Below are 16,076 nucleotides of genomic sequence, written 5' to 3' on the forward strand. Positions count from 1 at the left end.
TTAGGAGAAACCAGACCACTTTAAGAATTTTGTAATTTACCCTAAGAGTGATTAAAAGTTACTTCATGATTTTACACAGATTCAGATCTGTATTTTGAAAAGGTTGTTATGAGACTGGACTGGACTTGAGGGTGGCAACTATGGAAGGAGGGAGGCCTTTTCCGTATTAAGGTTAGAGAGAGTATTGAAAACTGAAGTTGGGGAGAAGTGGTGTCTTTGACATTTAGAAAGTAAAGCTGATATAGGTTGGTGGTGTGTTATGTTGACCTGAAACAGAGGAAGGTCTGAAGGATGATGACTGCATTTCTGACTACATAACCAAATGAGGTATGTATTTCCACCACTGAAATGGAAATAATGGAAGAGAACCTGGGCTAGGTGGTGACCCTGCATCCAGTAGGCTGTGAGGTACCTTCCCAGTAGAGGATTGAGCAGGAGAAACACAGACAGACATAAACGGCCTAAAGATGGTAGATGGAATCATGGATGTGGATAAAACTGCCAGGGAAAAAGTCGCAAGGGAGAAGGCAGCCAGAATTGAACAGAGATCTAGGAGGAAAACCAGAGTTGAGTCATCATGGAGTCCACAGGAGAGTTTTTCATGGCTAGTAGTCAATGACGATGGTTATTGAAGCCCTCAAGGATGGCGGTTTCAGCTGGGGCTGGAACCTGTACTGAAATGGTGGAGGAGAGAGAAAGACAAATTTAGACAGTTTTTATAAAAAGGTTTGGCTTTGAAGGGGGGCAAAGAGATAAAGGAAGAGAGGATTCAGTAGAGGTTAGGAAGTGGAATGAGACATGCTCAACCACGTTTAAATGTCAATGGATGATCTGGTTGAGAGAAAACAACAGTGAAGGAATTGACAACTGATCGTGGGAAATTCCTGAGGAGAGAGAAAACAGGATACAAAAATATACACTATTGTGGAAAGGTTGGCTTTTAGTTGGAGGGGGACTACATTTCGTAAGTTACATTTCGTAACATAACAGGAGTTATGTGGATATAGGCAGGTTTGTAGGTTTGGTGGTAGAAAAGTAGGGGAATTCATAGCTAAGCAGATGTTTGCTTTGTAAACAGAAAGTCTGCAGTGCCTGTGGGACACTCAGACCCCAGTGGATCTAGCCAGCCAACAGGAGGAGTTCAGAAGACAGGACAGGGCTGGAGACAGGAATTTGAGCATCCTATGCAAAGAGTGGGAACAACTCTTGGGATTTGGGGAAATCCTCTATAGTTCCTACGAGTGGGGAGAAAGGACATAGGCAAGAGAATTTAGAGCAATGGACTCTCCCCTACCCAGTCTGATTTATAATTCAGTACACACCTGAGAGACTATATAAAAACTACAATGTCCTATGCAAAGAGGTGGTCACATTTTGTTAATTACGTTCTAACATATAGAAACCTTAACAAAGCGCTGTGGCAGGAGGGTGATGAGGGCCTTGGGCAACAAACATTTCCCTGCCCCCAGAATAGACTATGGAAACACTTTTCTTTCCAGGCAGAAAGATGTGATGAGAATCAGTAAGCTGGGCTTTCTGATACTTGAGAATGGGGTGAGGAGGAATCAGCTCTCAAATTTAACTTTCTCAGGACTAGTTTCTTAGTCTCACTGTAGCCTGTGCTGGATGGACGAGATGCTGGCATCATGCCTGTTAGGGTCAGCCTCTCTTGTTTGGGGAAGAGTGCCTCTCGTGGCCCCAGTTCAGCCCCAGGAGCAATCTTTTGGTGTTCGTGGGAGAGAAGGTTTGGGAGTTTCAGGGCTTTCAATATCCTAACTCCTCCTCTTGCCGCCCACCCCTAGCCCACCCTGCATAGCACGAGGACAAAAAGGTGCTTTATTGCAATGTCTTTATTGCATTACTGGAGCAAGTTGGCCAGACTGTCCCCTCTTGGGGAAGATAAGAAAACAAAAGACCAAAAAGTATCTCCCCTCACTTCCCCCCCCCACCCTCCCCACAACTGCACAGCAATGTCTGAACACATCTGGTGACAAGAACAATTTGCAAAAGTGGTCTAGGAACTACATTATGAACTGTCCCAACACAAGACATATAGTTGGCTTCTTTGTGAATCAGATATTTTTACGTAAACTACGTGGGTTTTTTTTGTGGGTTTTTTTTTTTTTTTTGACTACATCAAAGACAACAGAAGAATAGGTTTTTCACAAGTAACAGGGCACCAAAGTCACATGCTGGAATTTGTAAGGAAACAAGGTTGTTTGTCACAAGTGGCTAGAGCTAGAGCAAGGATGAGCAGTTGACAGCAGAGAGCCCAGCCAGGCCCCCATCTGCACCCTCTGCTTTGAGGCCACAGAAGCCTCAGAGAGGCCTACTCTGGAGTCTTAATTGGCAACAGAGACCATCCTGAAAACCAGGAATTGTCCAGATGCAATTCTTGGCCAAAAGGACCCCTGAGGCTGGTTCCTTGCAGCAAGAAGAGGAGACCTATGGAAGACACCACACTGGCTATCAATGCTTCTTTAGAGCACATGAGGTCCAAAGTAAGTGGGAGGTCCCATCAAGGCTTGGAGATGGAGTAGGGGAGATACTAGGAAGTCCTAACCTTGACCAAATCAGTGGTAAGGACACAGCCTACACAGTCCTGAGCCCTGGCCAAGATTTACTATCTATGATCAGGAAGAGACATGAGACCATTGCTCTGTGATGAAATCTCCACCTGGAAAAGATGGTCGTAGGACCTGTGTTCAGCCATCCTCAAGCTGCTTCCATGCTGGTGGCTGGCTTCCCTAGCCAGAAAAACGAGCCCCTCTAGCCTTAGTCTGTCTCTTTACTCTCTGCTTCGGTGAGGCTGCAGTTAGGATGCCACGAGAGAGGATCCCAGGGCCCAAATCATGGGACAGGACCCAGAGCCAGGCTCAGATGAAGGCTGCCAAGACATGAAGTACAGGAGCTTCATACTACCCTCCATTTGGTTAGCAGATTGGTCCCTATGCCATTTCCACTGGCTCAGGATCAAGCAAATCATATGCCAACTAGTCAGAAGAGATATTTTCCAACTTCTCAAGTGATCCCTAGGCCTTAGTTCCCACAAAGCAACAAATTCAAGAATGAAAAACAGGAAAGAAAAAGTGAAGGAATATGGGATTAAAAAAAGAGCAGTCCTTCGCCACAAGCCAGCCCTTACCTATAAGTGTAGGTACTAGACAGTGCTAACTCCTTCCCCACGCACCCTTTCTGTCTGCCTGAAAAGAAGCAACACGCGGTTCAAGGTCACAGGCATGCATCTTTACTCCCATTTTATTTTAAAAGAGAGTCAGAAAACACTAGATTTTCATACCAGAAAGGAGGGATTTCTTGCACCCAATCTTGAGCATCCAGCTGCTGAAGCAGGTTCAACACCAGGTGTAAGGCCATCCAGCAGCAACTAGCCTGACTTTACTCAGTAAAACCTTCAGCAAGACTTCAACCTGGCCCTGCGGAGAAGACATGCGCAGCTGGCTTTCAGTTAAGGGCTTAAGTCAGAACATGGCACCGGAGGGAGGGGTTCCTCTGTCTGCCTCGCCTAATCCTGAAACCGTGACGGAACCAAAGAAAGGCCGAGATAGGCCTTTTCCTTCCTATCCTCATTGTTAGTAACTCTACAGGTTTTTCCAAAATTTTTAATCTACTTTTACATCATGGTCCATTCTAGACCCTGTCACCAAGATAAGTGCTCAGGGAAAGCAGTATTTCTTTCTCTCATTCCACAGCTAGAGCTTTGCTAGCTGTAAACCTTATGTACCAAGACCCAGATATCGGCTGCTTCTCTAGTTCGGCCAGGATGCCTGACTGCACAGCTTTGGACTCAAACAGCTGACTCACTCTGAGCCTATTATGGTTCCAGCACTGGCTCAGAGGCAGCTGAACTCTATTTGTCGAATGAGTGTTGACTGATGGGGGTGGGGCCTAATGGAGGTAGGAGTACACGCCTGCCTCCAGCTCCACTCGCCTAGCTTCACTCAGCTGGAAGGCTTAAACCACATGGAGCAGAAGATTCCTGGCCTAAAATCAGGGCCACTGGAGCATGAGGACAGTCTGTGCACATCATCTTAATGGCAGGCTCACAAAAATGGCAAAGAGAAAAACTTCCAGATGGCTTTTACTAACAGTCTAAACTCCAAGCCATTATTTCCTCTCCTTACAGAAGTTTCAGAAACCACTTCATGGAAGCACACGGGTAATGTGGACGACCCTCACCCCAGACACAGAGCCTCCGGGTCTGTGAACTACTGAGGTCCTTGACTGTGGTCTGGCTCCCTTCCTGCTACAACCTTCGCCACCTATTGCTCCCCTAAGCCCTACCCTGCAAAGGACAGGGAGATGAAGGGAAATTAAACCATGTTTACTGTTTCTGCAGGGCCTTTAGATTTGGGGAAGCACATGTAAGACTGTTGTTCTATATCATTATTTGGTACATCAAGCCATCTAAAAGCACTGGATTGCACCTTTCCTTTACTCATACAAACAAGTTACAAAGGTTTTCAACAACAGATCATTCTTTAGGCTAAGGAAACACCACACAAGCACCAACTTCATTTTATGATTCAAAGCTCACCATGCCCACAAAAAGAACACTATTCCTCATCTCTGAGAAACAAGGGCAGGGCAGGAGTTACACTGACCAATTTTAGTGTTTGCTAAAACTAACAAATTCTAGTTTTCCTTTCACTTTCAAGTTTTGGTACAGAAGCGTGCATTCAGATACTAGTGCTGTCTTCTTCCATCAGACCTGAGTCTGGCAACAAACATTGCTCTGCTGAGACCAGTTTGGTTTCTAAACATAATGCTTCTTTAGAGGGAGGAGCTACTGAGATGCTGACGCCTAACTTAGGTTAGTTAGTAAAGTACCTTCAGTTAAAGGTGTTTTTACCCCCTGGACTAAGATTCTCTAAATGAAATCCCAAGCCTCCCCATTTCCTTTGGTTGTCTTTTTCACCAAATGCCATTCTACCACGGAACCAAACCAGGAACCAAAACAGCCTTCGTTTTGGGAGGAAGTTAAGAGAGACCGCCAGATCAAAACAGAACTCCCCACAGAGCCATGCCCCTGTCACATTCTCAGAGACGAAGACCAAGAGACGTGGACTCTTCAGAGATTTCCAGATACAACCCCCCACCCCCATCAAACCTAATGTGTTCTGTTGAGGGTGCCTGGCTAAACAAAATAAAAACCCCAATGAAAGAGACTTTCCAAAAAAACATCGGCTTCCAGCTTCCTATGTCAGTGCAACGGCACAGCTGAGTCTCAGAGAACCTCAGGCCTCTTGTGCCCCCATCCCGGCCGGCTGCTGCTCGGCCTCTCCACATTCACAGAATCACTTCTTGTGCAAAACAAGCAGTCTACGTAGAAAGAATGCCCTCATAGTCTAATAAAAACTGTAGGAAAAAAAGGCTAGAGAGTGACCTCTCTTCCCACTCCCTCTTTATCTGCAGAGTGAGGGCATCTGTGCGTGGACAGGGTAGGCAAGCCTGACGTTGAGGGAGTCGTTGTGCTGAACGAGGGATGTCTGCTGGTAATGGAGCACCAGCTCCTTCAGTGAGCTGTACAGGTTGTAGGGCTCTGCAAAGCCATAGCCCCGAGCAGTGCTGTAGATCACACAGTGCTTCACCTCCCCATCGGCACTGCAAAGACACAACACACAGACCACAGGGAATTAAGGCAGGTCACGACAGAGAGAGACCCCAAATGACCAGAAGTCTGAAACAATTTTTGTGCAATGAGGAGGTATAGAAGTGTTTTGTCGAAGTTTGTAAAATGTCACATCCATGTGTGTCCCCTCACCCCTTATAGACTTATCACGGAGATATCTTTCACCTCTCACCAAGACCTGGTGGAACGAAAATGGATGGCTGCATTTAACCACTCAGCTCTGCGTCTTCATGAGGCAAGAATGCACTGGAAAAAGAACGCTTTTTTTTTTTTTAAAGCATACAAATCAGTGATTTTTAGAATATTCACAAGGTTGTGGAACAATCACCACTATCTAATTCTAGAATATTTTCATCACCCTAAAAAGATACCATGTACTCATTAGCAGTCACTCTGTATTCCTCCTCCCCCTGGACCTTGGCAAACATTGACGACTTTCTGTCTCTATGGATTTGCCTATTTTGGCATTTCATCTAAATGGAAACCTTCGATACCACACAACCTTCTGTATCTGATTTCTTTCACCTTAGCATACTTTCGAAGTTCACCCATGTTGTACATATATCAGTACTTCATCTGTGGCTGCATAATAGTCTATCTGGATACCCACATTCTGTTTATCCAATCATCAACGGATGGACATTTGGGTTGTTTCTACTTTTTGACTATTATGAATAATGCTGCTCTACATTTCTGTACAAGTTTTTGTACGGACGTACGTTTTTAATTCTCTTGGCTAGAGAGCCAGGCGTGGAACTGCTGAGTCATAGGTATCTCTTTTTGAGGAACTGCCAAACTGTCTTCCAAAGTGGTTGCACCATTTTATACTCTAGCCAGCAGTGTACGAGGGTCCCAATTTCTATACATAATTGTCAACCCTTGTTATTGTCCTTATTAAAATAATCCTAGTGGTATCTCATTGTGGTTTTGATTTGTACTTCCCTAAGGACTAATGATGTGGAACATCTTTTCATATGTTTATTATTTATAGATCTTCTTTAAAGGAATTTCTATTTTCTTTGGGTAAGTACTCAGTAGTGCTATTACTGAGTCATAGGGTAGTTCTATTTTTAATCTTTTAAGGAACCTCCATACTGTCTTCCAGAGTGGCTGCACCAGTTTGCATCCCCACCAACAGTACACAAGGGTTCTTTTCTCTCCACATCCTTGCCAACACCTGTTGTTTCTTGTGTTGTTGATTTTAGCCATTCTGCCAGGTGTGAGGTGGTATCTCATTGTGGCTTTGATTTGCATTTCCCTGACGATAGGTGAAGTTGAGTATCTCTTCATGTGTCGGTTGGCCCTCTGTATGTCTTCTTTGGAAAAATGTCTGTTCAGGTCTCCTGCCCATTTTTAATTGGGTTATTTGGGTTTTTTGTGTGTTGAGTTGTCTAAATTCTTTATATATTTTGGATATTAACCCCTCACTGGATATATCATTTGCAAATGTCTTCTCTCAGTCAGTAGGTTGCCTTTTTCTGTTGATGATTTTCTTCACCAAAAAAGACACACGCACCCCTATTTTACTGAAGCATTATTTACAATAGCCAAGATATGGAAGCAACCCAAGTGTCCATAAAGATAGATGAATAAAGAAGATATGAGAGATACACACACAGAGGAATGTTACTCAGCCATAAAAAAGAATGACATCTTACCACTTGCAACAACATGGATGGACCTGGAAGGTATGATACTAAGTGAAATCAGTCAGAGAAAGACAAATACCATATGATCTTACTCATGTGGAATTTAAGAAACAAAACAAATGAACAAACAAGGGGGGAAAAAAGACCAAAAAAACCTCAGACTCTTAAATACAGAGAACTGGTGGTTACCAGAGGGAAGGTGGATAGGGGGATGGGTGAAATGGATAAAGGGGATTAAAAGCACAAGTTATCTTGCTTAACTCTGAGAAATGTATAGAATTGTTGAATTACATAGCACACTTGAAACTAATATAACACTATGTTAATTGTATATGAATTTTTTTAATGTCTATTCAAATCCTTTGCCGTTTTTTTAAATGTCCATCCAATTTTTAAATTGAGGCCCTTGGTTTTTGTTTTTGTTCTGTTTTGTTTTTTTTACAGTTAAAGGTTATGATTTAGACACTAGTTGCTTAACAGATACATAATTTGCAAATATTTTCTCCCAATCTGTGGGTTGTGTTTTCACTTTGATATAAAACGTTTTTAATTATGGTGAAATCAAATTTATCTAGTTCCTCTTTTGCTGTTTGTGTTTTTGGTTTGTAAGAAACCACTGCCTAATTCAAAGTCACAAGGGTTTATGCCTATGTTTTTGAAGTATTTTATACTTTTAGCTCTTACATTTAGGTCTATTATCCATTTTGAGTTAATTTTTATCTATGATGTGAGGTGGGGTCCAACTTTATTCTTTTGCATGTGGCTTTCCAGTTGTCCCAGCTTCCTGTGTTAAAATCACTAATTTCTTCCCCATTGAATGGTATTGAGACCCTTGTTAAACCAACTGACCATAAATGTAAGGGTTTCTTTCTTGACTCTCAACTCTATTCACTGATGTACATGCTTATCCTTGTTAGCACCTCACACTGTTGATTACTACACCTTTGTTTTGTAAGCTTTGAAATCAGGAGGGGCGCTTCAGCGTCTTATATTCTTTCAAGATCAGTTTGGCTGTGCTGGAGCCCTTGTACTTTCTTATAAATTGTAGGATCATTTTGTCAATTTCTGCAAAAGTCCAGCTGGGATTGTTGATAGGGATTACACTGAACATGTCTGGAAAGTTATTTCTATCTTAACAATATTAATCTTTTAATCCATGAACACAGGATGTCTTTCCACTTATTTAGGTCTCCCTTTAAGTTCCTTCAATGATGTTTTACAGTTTTCACCATACAGCTCTTGCACTTCTTTTTGTTTTAATCCTAGGTATTTTTGATGATTCTATATGTGGCATGCCTTCTTCATTTCATTTTCAGATTGTTTATTAATGGTATTTAGAAATACAACTGATTTTTGAAGTCTGATCTTTTAACCTGCAACCTTGCCGAACTTATTTGTTAACTCTAATAGTTTACATCTTCCTTACCAAACTGGATGCTTTTTACTTTTCTTGTCCAATTACCCTAACTAGAACCTTTTGTACAATGATGGTTAGAAGTGGTGCGAGTGGATCCTTGTTTTCTTCCTGATCTTAGGGGAAAGCACTATCCTTCCCCAGTAAGTATATCAGCTCTGAGGTTTTCATAGTTACCCTTTAACAATTTGGGGAAGTTCCCTCCTATTCCTAGGTTGTTCAGACTTTTTTTTTTTTTTTAACATGAAAGAGTGCTAGATTGTGTCAAATGCTTTTTGTGATTCTACTGAAATAATCATGTGATTTTTGTCCTTTATTCTATTAATGCAGTATATTATGTTCATTATTTTGTCTTTTGTTTTCTTTTATGTTGAAAACACCCTTGCCTTCCTGGGATGAATTCTACTTAGTCAGGGTATATAATCCTTATATGCTGCTGGAGTTGCCTTGCTAGTGTTCGGTTGAGGACTTTTGTATCTATGTTCGTAACGGATATTGGTCCATAGTTAACTTGTGATATTTTTGTCTGGTTTTGGTATTACAGTAATACTGCCCTCGTGAAATGAGTTGGGAAGTGTTCTCTCCTCTTTTTTGGGGGTGGGGGGAGAGTTTGTGAAGGACTTCTGTTAAAAAAAAAATTTAATATTTGGCAGAACTCACCAGTGAAGACAATTGGGCCTGGGCTTTTCTTTGTGGGTAGCTTTTTTAAAATTATTATTATTAATTCAATTTCTTGTTCTATTCAAATTTTCTGTTTCCTCTTAAGTCCATTTTGGTGATTTGTGTGCTTCCAGGAATTTGTCCATTTCATGTAGGTTTTAATTGTTTGGTATATGATTGTTTATAGCATTCCCTCATTATCTTTTTTTACTTCTATAAGGACAATAAGTAATGACCCCTCTTTCATCTTGATTTTGGTAATTTGTTTCTTCTCTGTGGGGATGGGGGCAGTTTAGCTAGAGGTTGTAATTCAGTTCTATCCCAACTTTTGGTTTCACTGATTTTCTCAATTGTTTTCTACTCTCTATTTCATTTACTTCCATTCTAATCTTTATTATTCCCTTCTTTTTGCTTGGGTTTAGTTTGCTTTTCCTTTTTTAGTCTCTTAAGGTGGAAGGTTACTTTATTAATATGTGATCTCCTTTTTTTAACATAAATGTTTATGGTTATAAATTTAGCATTTAGCACTGCTTTAGCGGAATTCTGTGAGTTTTGATAAGTTGTGTTTCTGTTTTTACTCATCTCGAAGTATTTTCTAATTTCCCTTGTTTTCTTTTTTTTTTTTTTGATCCATTGGTTATTTAGGAATGTGTTGTTTAGTGTCCACATTTGAGGATTTCCCAAATTTCCTGCTGTTTTTGATATCTAGTTTCTTTCCACTGTGGTTAGAAAACATATTTTGTGGGATTTCAATACTTTTAAATGTATTGAGACTGTGGCCTAACCTATGGCCTATCCTGGGTAATGTTTCATGTGCACTTAAGAAGAATGTGTATTCTGCTGTTGTTAGGTGGAATGTTCTGGATAGGTCTATTAGGTCTAGTTGTTTTATAATATCGTTCAGATCTTCTGCTACCTTTCTGATCTGTTTAGTTCTATCTCTAATCAAATTTCTTATCCCAAATGGCAATAAGGATCACAAGTGCTCACTACCTGAATCCTTAACCTAGTGAATACAGGCATTGCTAGCTGCAGGTCTTTACCCTAAGAAGGTTATAGAGTTAAGCAATTTCTTCTTAGGCTTCTTGATGATGTCATTAATAGAAATTAAAATGGAAGAACAAATGAGTTCCATGTGTGACTTCCTACTACATGATCATGTTAATTTTGCTATGAAAATCTCCTAAAAAACTGAACATATTCATATTCCTACTTCAGCAAATGTTCTAAGTATACTGGAATATTACTGTAAGCAGGCTTCCTGTAACCAGAATGGCTGGCAAACAAGCGGGAGTCTTTGTGATGCCAGACTCTTTTGCTTCCAACCACCCTCAGTGTGAATGCCAACATGATATAAAACTGCAGGTGGTATTCGTAAGCAAGGGAAATCCACATTGCTGTGGACTTAAGTATGGTCAAGTCTGTGGCTAAAGGAAGGAGAAAAAGAATACACCTCCTTGGTCTCCCAGGAATTAGCTGAGCTGCTGGGCAGCACCTTCCACCAGCCAAAGTCCTTAACCCACAGGATGCCATCCAATGACCTGGGTGAGGGTGAGGGTACCAACGCAATGGGCTTATTGCCTTTCTTCTTTTTATTTTTAAAAGATCTCAATTTCTGTAAGAACCATCCTATCCTGACATTTCCACTAAGATAACTTAAGCAGTTCCACTCAGGTAACTTAAGCAGCCCAGGTTAGAGAGAAAAGAACGTTTTAAATAATTGTAGGGGCACCTGGGTGGCTGAGTCTGTTAAGCATCTGACTCTTGGTTTCAGCTCAGGTCACGATCTCAGGGTCCTGAGATCAAGTCCCAAGTCAGGCTCCACGCTCAGTGGGGAGTCTGCTTCTGCTCTCCCTCTGCTCTTCCCCCTGCTTGCATGCTTACTCACTCCCACTCTGTCTCTCTTAAATAAATAAATCTTTAAAAAATATTTAAGTAATTGTATCTTTGCAAAACAGTAATCCAATGCACTTTTCAAGTCCTCCCCCATATTCGCCCATAGATATCCCATTATTCATCCTTTCAAAGTCCACTTCTAATGTTACAACTTCTACAAAACCTCCCAACCCTCTCCATCTCCACAAGAATTAACAGTTCTTCATATTACAGCCTGCTGATGATACCTATTTCACAGTGAATTCTATTTATCTTGGATATTTAATTGTGAAATGAAGAAAGTATGGTGAAATGGAAAAACATGGGCTTTGAAACCAGGTAAACTTGGATTCAAACTCTGACTCCATAGATAGACCACTAAGGACAAATGATCATGTAAAGCACTGAGCACTCTGTTAATATGAGTGGCTTTTGTCCATCCTCACCACCTTGCCCTCTTTGAGGGCAAAATCATTTTGTTATTTTTGCTTGCTTTCTGACATGTCCATCAGTAGCATCATTATCATGATAGTGGTAGATAACATTCACTTATTATGGACCAACACTGATCAAAGCAAATTACATATATTAACTCATTTAATACTTATAAAAACCCTCAAGTAGATATTATTATTCTTATTTTTCAGATAAGGAAACTGGGCAAAGAAAGGCTAAGTAATTTACCCTGGGTCACACATCTGGTAAGTAGAGTCAGGATTTGAATGCAATATATTTGGTACCAAAGCTTGCTCTCATAACAATCACACTATACCTTCACTCTTAGTGTGGTCTTTGTCAGTAAAGGAGTATATACAACACTCAGGCAAAATGGGACAGGCATGGTTAGTTGTCCCCAGAATTTCACTTTCCATTAAAAGGAAACTAATAGAGGCACCTGGGTGGCTCAGTCAGTTAAGCTTCAGACTCTTCATCTTGGCTCAGGTTGTGATCTCAAAGGTCCTAGGGTGGGATCAGGCCTCACCGCAGTGGGCTCCATGCTCAGCAGGCAGTCTGCTAGAAGATTCTCTCCCTCTGTCCCTCCCCCTACTCTCACGCACTTGCGCTCTCGCGCTCTCTCAAATAAATAAATCTAATTAAATAAATAAATGGATGGATGGATGGATGGAAACTAATAAAACAGGCTTTTCCAAACAAAGTCATAATAGCATCTTATGGAAAATACCCAACATTTTTGATCACTACCCCAACAGGATACTACTTAAGTGCAAATTTTAGATAGTTCTTCTGAAGTAAAAACAGTTCTTAATCAAGCCTTACTTAAACTGACACAGAAGCCCAAATTAAACATGCAGGAGACTGCTACAAAATTATGTGATCTTTTTTTAAAAATTTTTTTCAACTAATTTATCTATTTAAAGTAGGGTCCACAACCAATGTAGAGCTTGAACTGATGACCCCGAGATCAAGGGTCACACCCTCTACTGACTGAGCCAGCCAGGCACCCCTCCTTAGGCGATCTTTCAATTGAAGATCTCACAATACTTTTCAGAAATACCTGAAAATACAATAGCAACATTGCAGGGCTAATCTGCTTACCATTTGAAATTAAAATCCCCCAAATAATTTCAGATATCTTTTCTCCTAAAGGAGCTAATTGTTTTCTTTATACAAATATTAAAGGTCTAAGCCATGGGTCCTCATTACTGTACTTCAAATAATTTTAAGTGAATTTTATGAAGGGCTGAGTTTCTATTAATCAATGCAGAAATTTTCAAAATGTTAAACCCCCAGAGAAGACTTACACCACAGAGCAAGCATAACATCCTTTCTTGCTACTCTCACGAATTAAAAATGCACCATCAGGTTTCCCATAAAGCAAGTCTTCTGCTTGTACTCGATTGATATCCTCAACAAACCAGGTTTTCTCATCATAATGGGGCAGGTTTTCATCTTCCTCATTGATAAAATAGGTCCTAAAAATTAAATGTTAAAATATTATTCTAACAATCAGGTTACTTACATCTAAAAGCAAACTCATGAATAAAACACTCTTCTAAATCTTTAACCACAAAATGACAAAGTAAAACTACAATTACTTGGACGTTTTTTAATAACTTCATTATTTGCAGAAAGCACAAAATTCACACGTCTCATCCAGTCAGCTGACACAGGAATGTCTGAATGAGCAATGCTTATGCATCCAGCTTTCACATCAGGTCTCTGACCTCAAGTGCCTGTAGGGTACTCTTCAAGCAATTCAATTTAAAAGAGGTGCAAAGTTCTTGATTCGATGTCCTCAAGTGACAATGAGAGTCAACATTTAGCATGTATAAAGAAGGCCCATGTCTTAGATGGGGAACAAAACTCTCTGATAGAAAGGTAGAGAACTTACTCATCAGCCTCCTCATTCTTGATTCCCAGCCAGGCATTTAGACGCTTCTGTCTCACTCCTTTGTGATTGAGCCATCTGCCAGAAGGAAGACATCACTGTCAGTATCTGTGCAAACTCAGCCTAAAGTAGATATGTCCAAGCCAACCAAATTTCCGGCGTCCAGGAACCCCTTATTTTAACCCACTCCCACTGAAAGTGGCCCGAGATTTCCTTAAACTAGTTTCTCCTTAACTCTTCATCCAACTTTCTGCAAAGAAGCAGAAACATAGGGAGTTACTTGAAATTACGCACTTCTCTCATGTTTCATTTTCCTTTTCTAGAAGGTTGTACCACCGTAAGCACATATATACTTGTACTCAAACACACAGGGACATCTGTTTCTGAAATCATTGGTTATGTGAGCATGGTGTCACGTTTGCAATCCCCACTAAGCCAGAAGACTCAATTCCTGTGTGGCCCACTATACTGAGTTAAACATTCTAAAACAATTTCAAGGTCTGTTCTTGTACCTAAGCAAGCCGCAAGAAACTGAGGATGGCAATCTGAGTAATTAATACAAATTTACCTCATCACTAGGCAAATCATAGTATTTTATTTATTTTTTTTAAGGAATCATTTTTTTAAAGATTTTATTTATTTGAGAGAGAGAACATGAAAGAGAGATAGATCACGAGCAGGGGGAAGGGGTAGAGGGAGAAGCAGACTCCCTGCTAAGCAGAGAGCCCAATGTGTCAATCCCAGGACCCTGAGATCATGACCTGACCTGAGCCAAAGGCAGACGCTTAACTGACCCAGGCGCCCCAAATCATAGTATTTTAAAATATACCAAAATTTTAGATGTAAAACAACATACCATTAAATTTAGTTCCACTGACATGGCCACTGGTCTAAAAATTTGAGCAAGTATAAAAACTTTTTCATTCTTCACCATCCTCCAACCAGGCTCCTGATCATTCAGGTCTCCTCATAAACATCATCTCCTCAGGGAGGACTGCCCTAATTATCCTAACTAAGGCAGTCCCCTTGTCACTCATTCTCTATATTTTACTTTATTCTATCATCTTCATAGCACTTGCGTGAAATTCATTATTTTATATTTTCACTTATGCTGGTCTCCCCCACTAAAATGTGAGCTACTTTTAAGAAAGGGGTCTCTGTCCTATTGTTCATGGCTGTTCCCAATGCTGAAAACAGTGCCAGCATATAGTAGATACTCAATAATTATCTCCCTAAATACCCTAGTTATCTTTATTAGCAGATAATGATTTATCACCCATGGTATTATCTGAACTCTCTTTTACATTTAGTTTACATAACTCGTTAAAGGAACTTTTCAAGGTCTAATTTGCCACACTTATTCATGCCTTTGGCGATGGTATATATATATATATTTTTTTTTAAAGATTTTATTTATTTATTTGACAAAGATAGAGACAGCCAGCGAGAGAGGGAACACAAGCAGGGGGAGTGGGAGAGGAAGAAGCAGGCTCCCAGCAGAGGAGCCTGATGTGGGGCTCGATCCCATAACACCGGGATCACGCCCTGAGCCGAAGGCAGATGCTTAACCACTGTGCCACCCAGGCGCCCCTGGGATGGTATATTTTTTAATAATCTCATCGCTTTCCAGAGCAAACAAGGGCTTCCATTCATTTTTTTGGTCTGTGGCATAAGCCTTCTTCTTGGGCCTTTCTTCAGCTTCATTATGTGACCAGAATCACATAACCTTTCCAAGAGCAGACACACCCTGATTTTAGACAAAGTACCTCCTTGCCTTGTTTCCAAAGCTCTTCTGTATGCCATGTGTACTTGGTTGACTTTTTTTTTTTTTTTTTTTTTGGCCACAACAGCAAACTGAAATGATCTCTAGAGAGGGGTTACTAAAAACTACTCAGCACAGCATAGTTCTAATTGTTTGCCCCCAAAACTTATCACCTTAAATTTTACTCTACTGAAACTCAATAGCCACTGTTCCTACCTCTAAGCTTTTTATTATTTCCCCTCTCCCTTTTTCATACAAAGAAACCCTGAAGTCTAAGGAAAATCCAGTCAGAGGTCTTTGTTTTCTACCAAGAGTTTGAATCAAGTTGTGTTACGTGCACGAAAGTCACCTATAAACATAGTTTGTAGCAGTCTATTCATTACCTAGAACAAAACCTAATATATTTTCCTTTCTCATGGATTCTCTCCTATAAGACAGTCATTTGTCCTAAAAATCTAACACCTTGTTCTGATAATATAGCTTTCAATCTATAGTTGAGTAATATCCCTGTATCTAGCTAACATACAGTTTTCTGTAATATTAAAAAGTTGAGTTTCACTCCTCAGGTCAAATTGTCTTGCATGCCTGCTATTGGCACATTTCTATTACTTGAATACAGAATTTCATTTCTTAAATATAAAAACCCTTTAAGAGACTGTTCTGTATACTTATTTGTAGGCCCTCACTATTAGTATTCTTGTCTGTGCTCATGAGGG

The 16,076-nt window shown here is 40.5% G+C and overlaps 1 protein-coding gene across 1 annotated transcript in view; it reads right to left on the minus strand.

Annotated features, from left to right (window-relative positions):
- Positions 1-1,832: 1,832 nt before the first annotated feature.
- Positions 1,833-16,076, minus strand: part of PIK3R3 (phosphoinositide-3-kinase regulatory subunit 3) — a 118,490-nt gene continuing 104,246 nt past the window's right edge. Inside the window, exons 8-10 of the mRNA XM_034651753.1 lie at positions 13,602-13,676; positions 13,012-13,182; positions 1,833-5,622 (exon numbers count right to left, since the gene is read on the minus strand). Of these exons, the coding sequence (XP_034507644.1) occupies positions 5,424-5,622; positions 13,012-13,182; positions 13,602-13,676 (445 nt within the window). The 3' untranslated portion in view covers positions 1,833-5,423. The remainder of the gene's footprint in view (positions 5,623-13,011; positions 13,183-13,601; positions 13,677-16,076) is intronic.

Source organism: Ailuropoda melanoleuca, chromosome 2, assembly GCF_002007445.2.
Source record: "Ailuropoda melanoleuca isolate Jingjing chromosome 2, ASM200744v2, whole genome shotgun sequence".
NCBI classification, from domain to species: domain Eukaryota; kingdom Metazoa; phylum Chordata; class Mammalia; order Carnivora; family Ursidae; genus Ailuropoda; species Ailuropoda melanoleuca.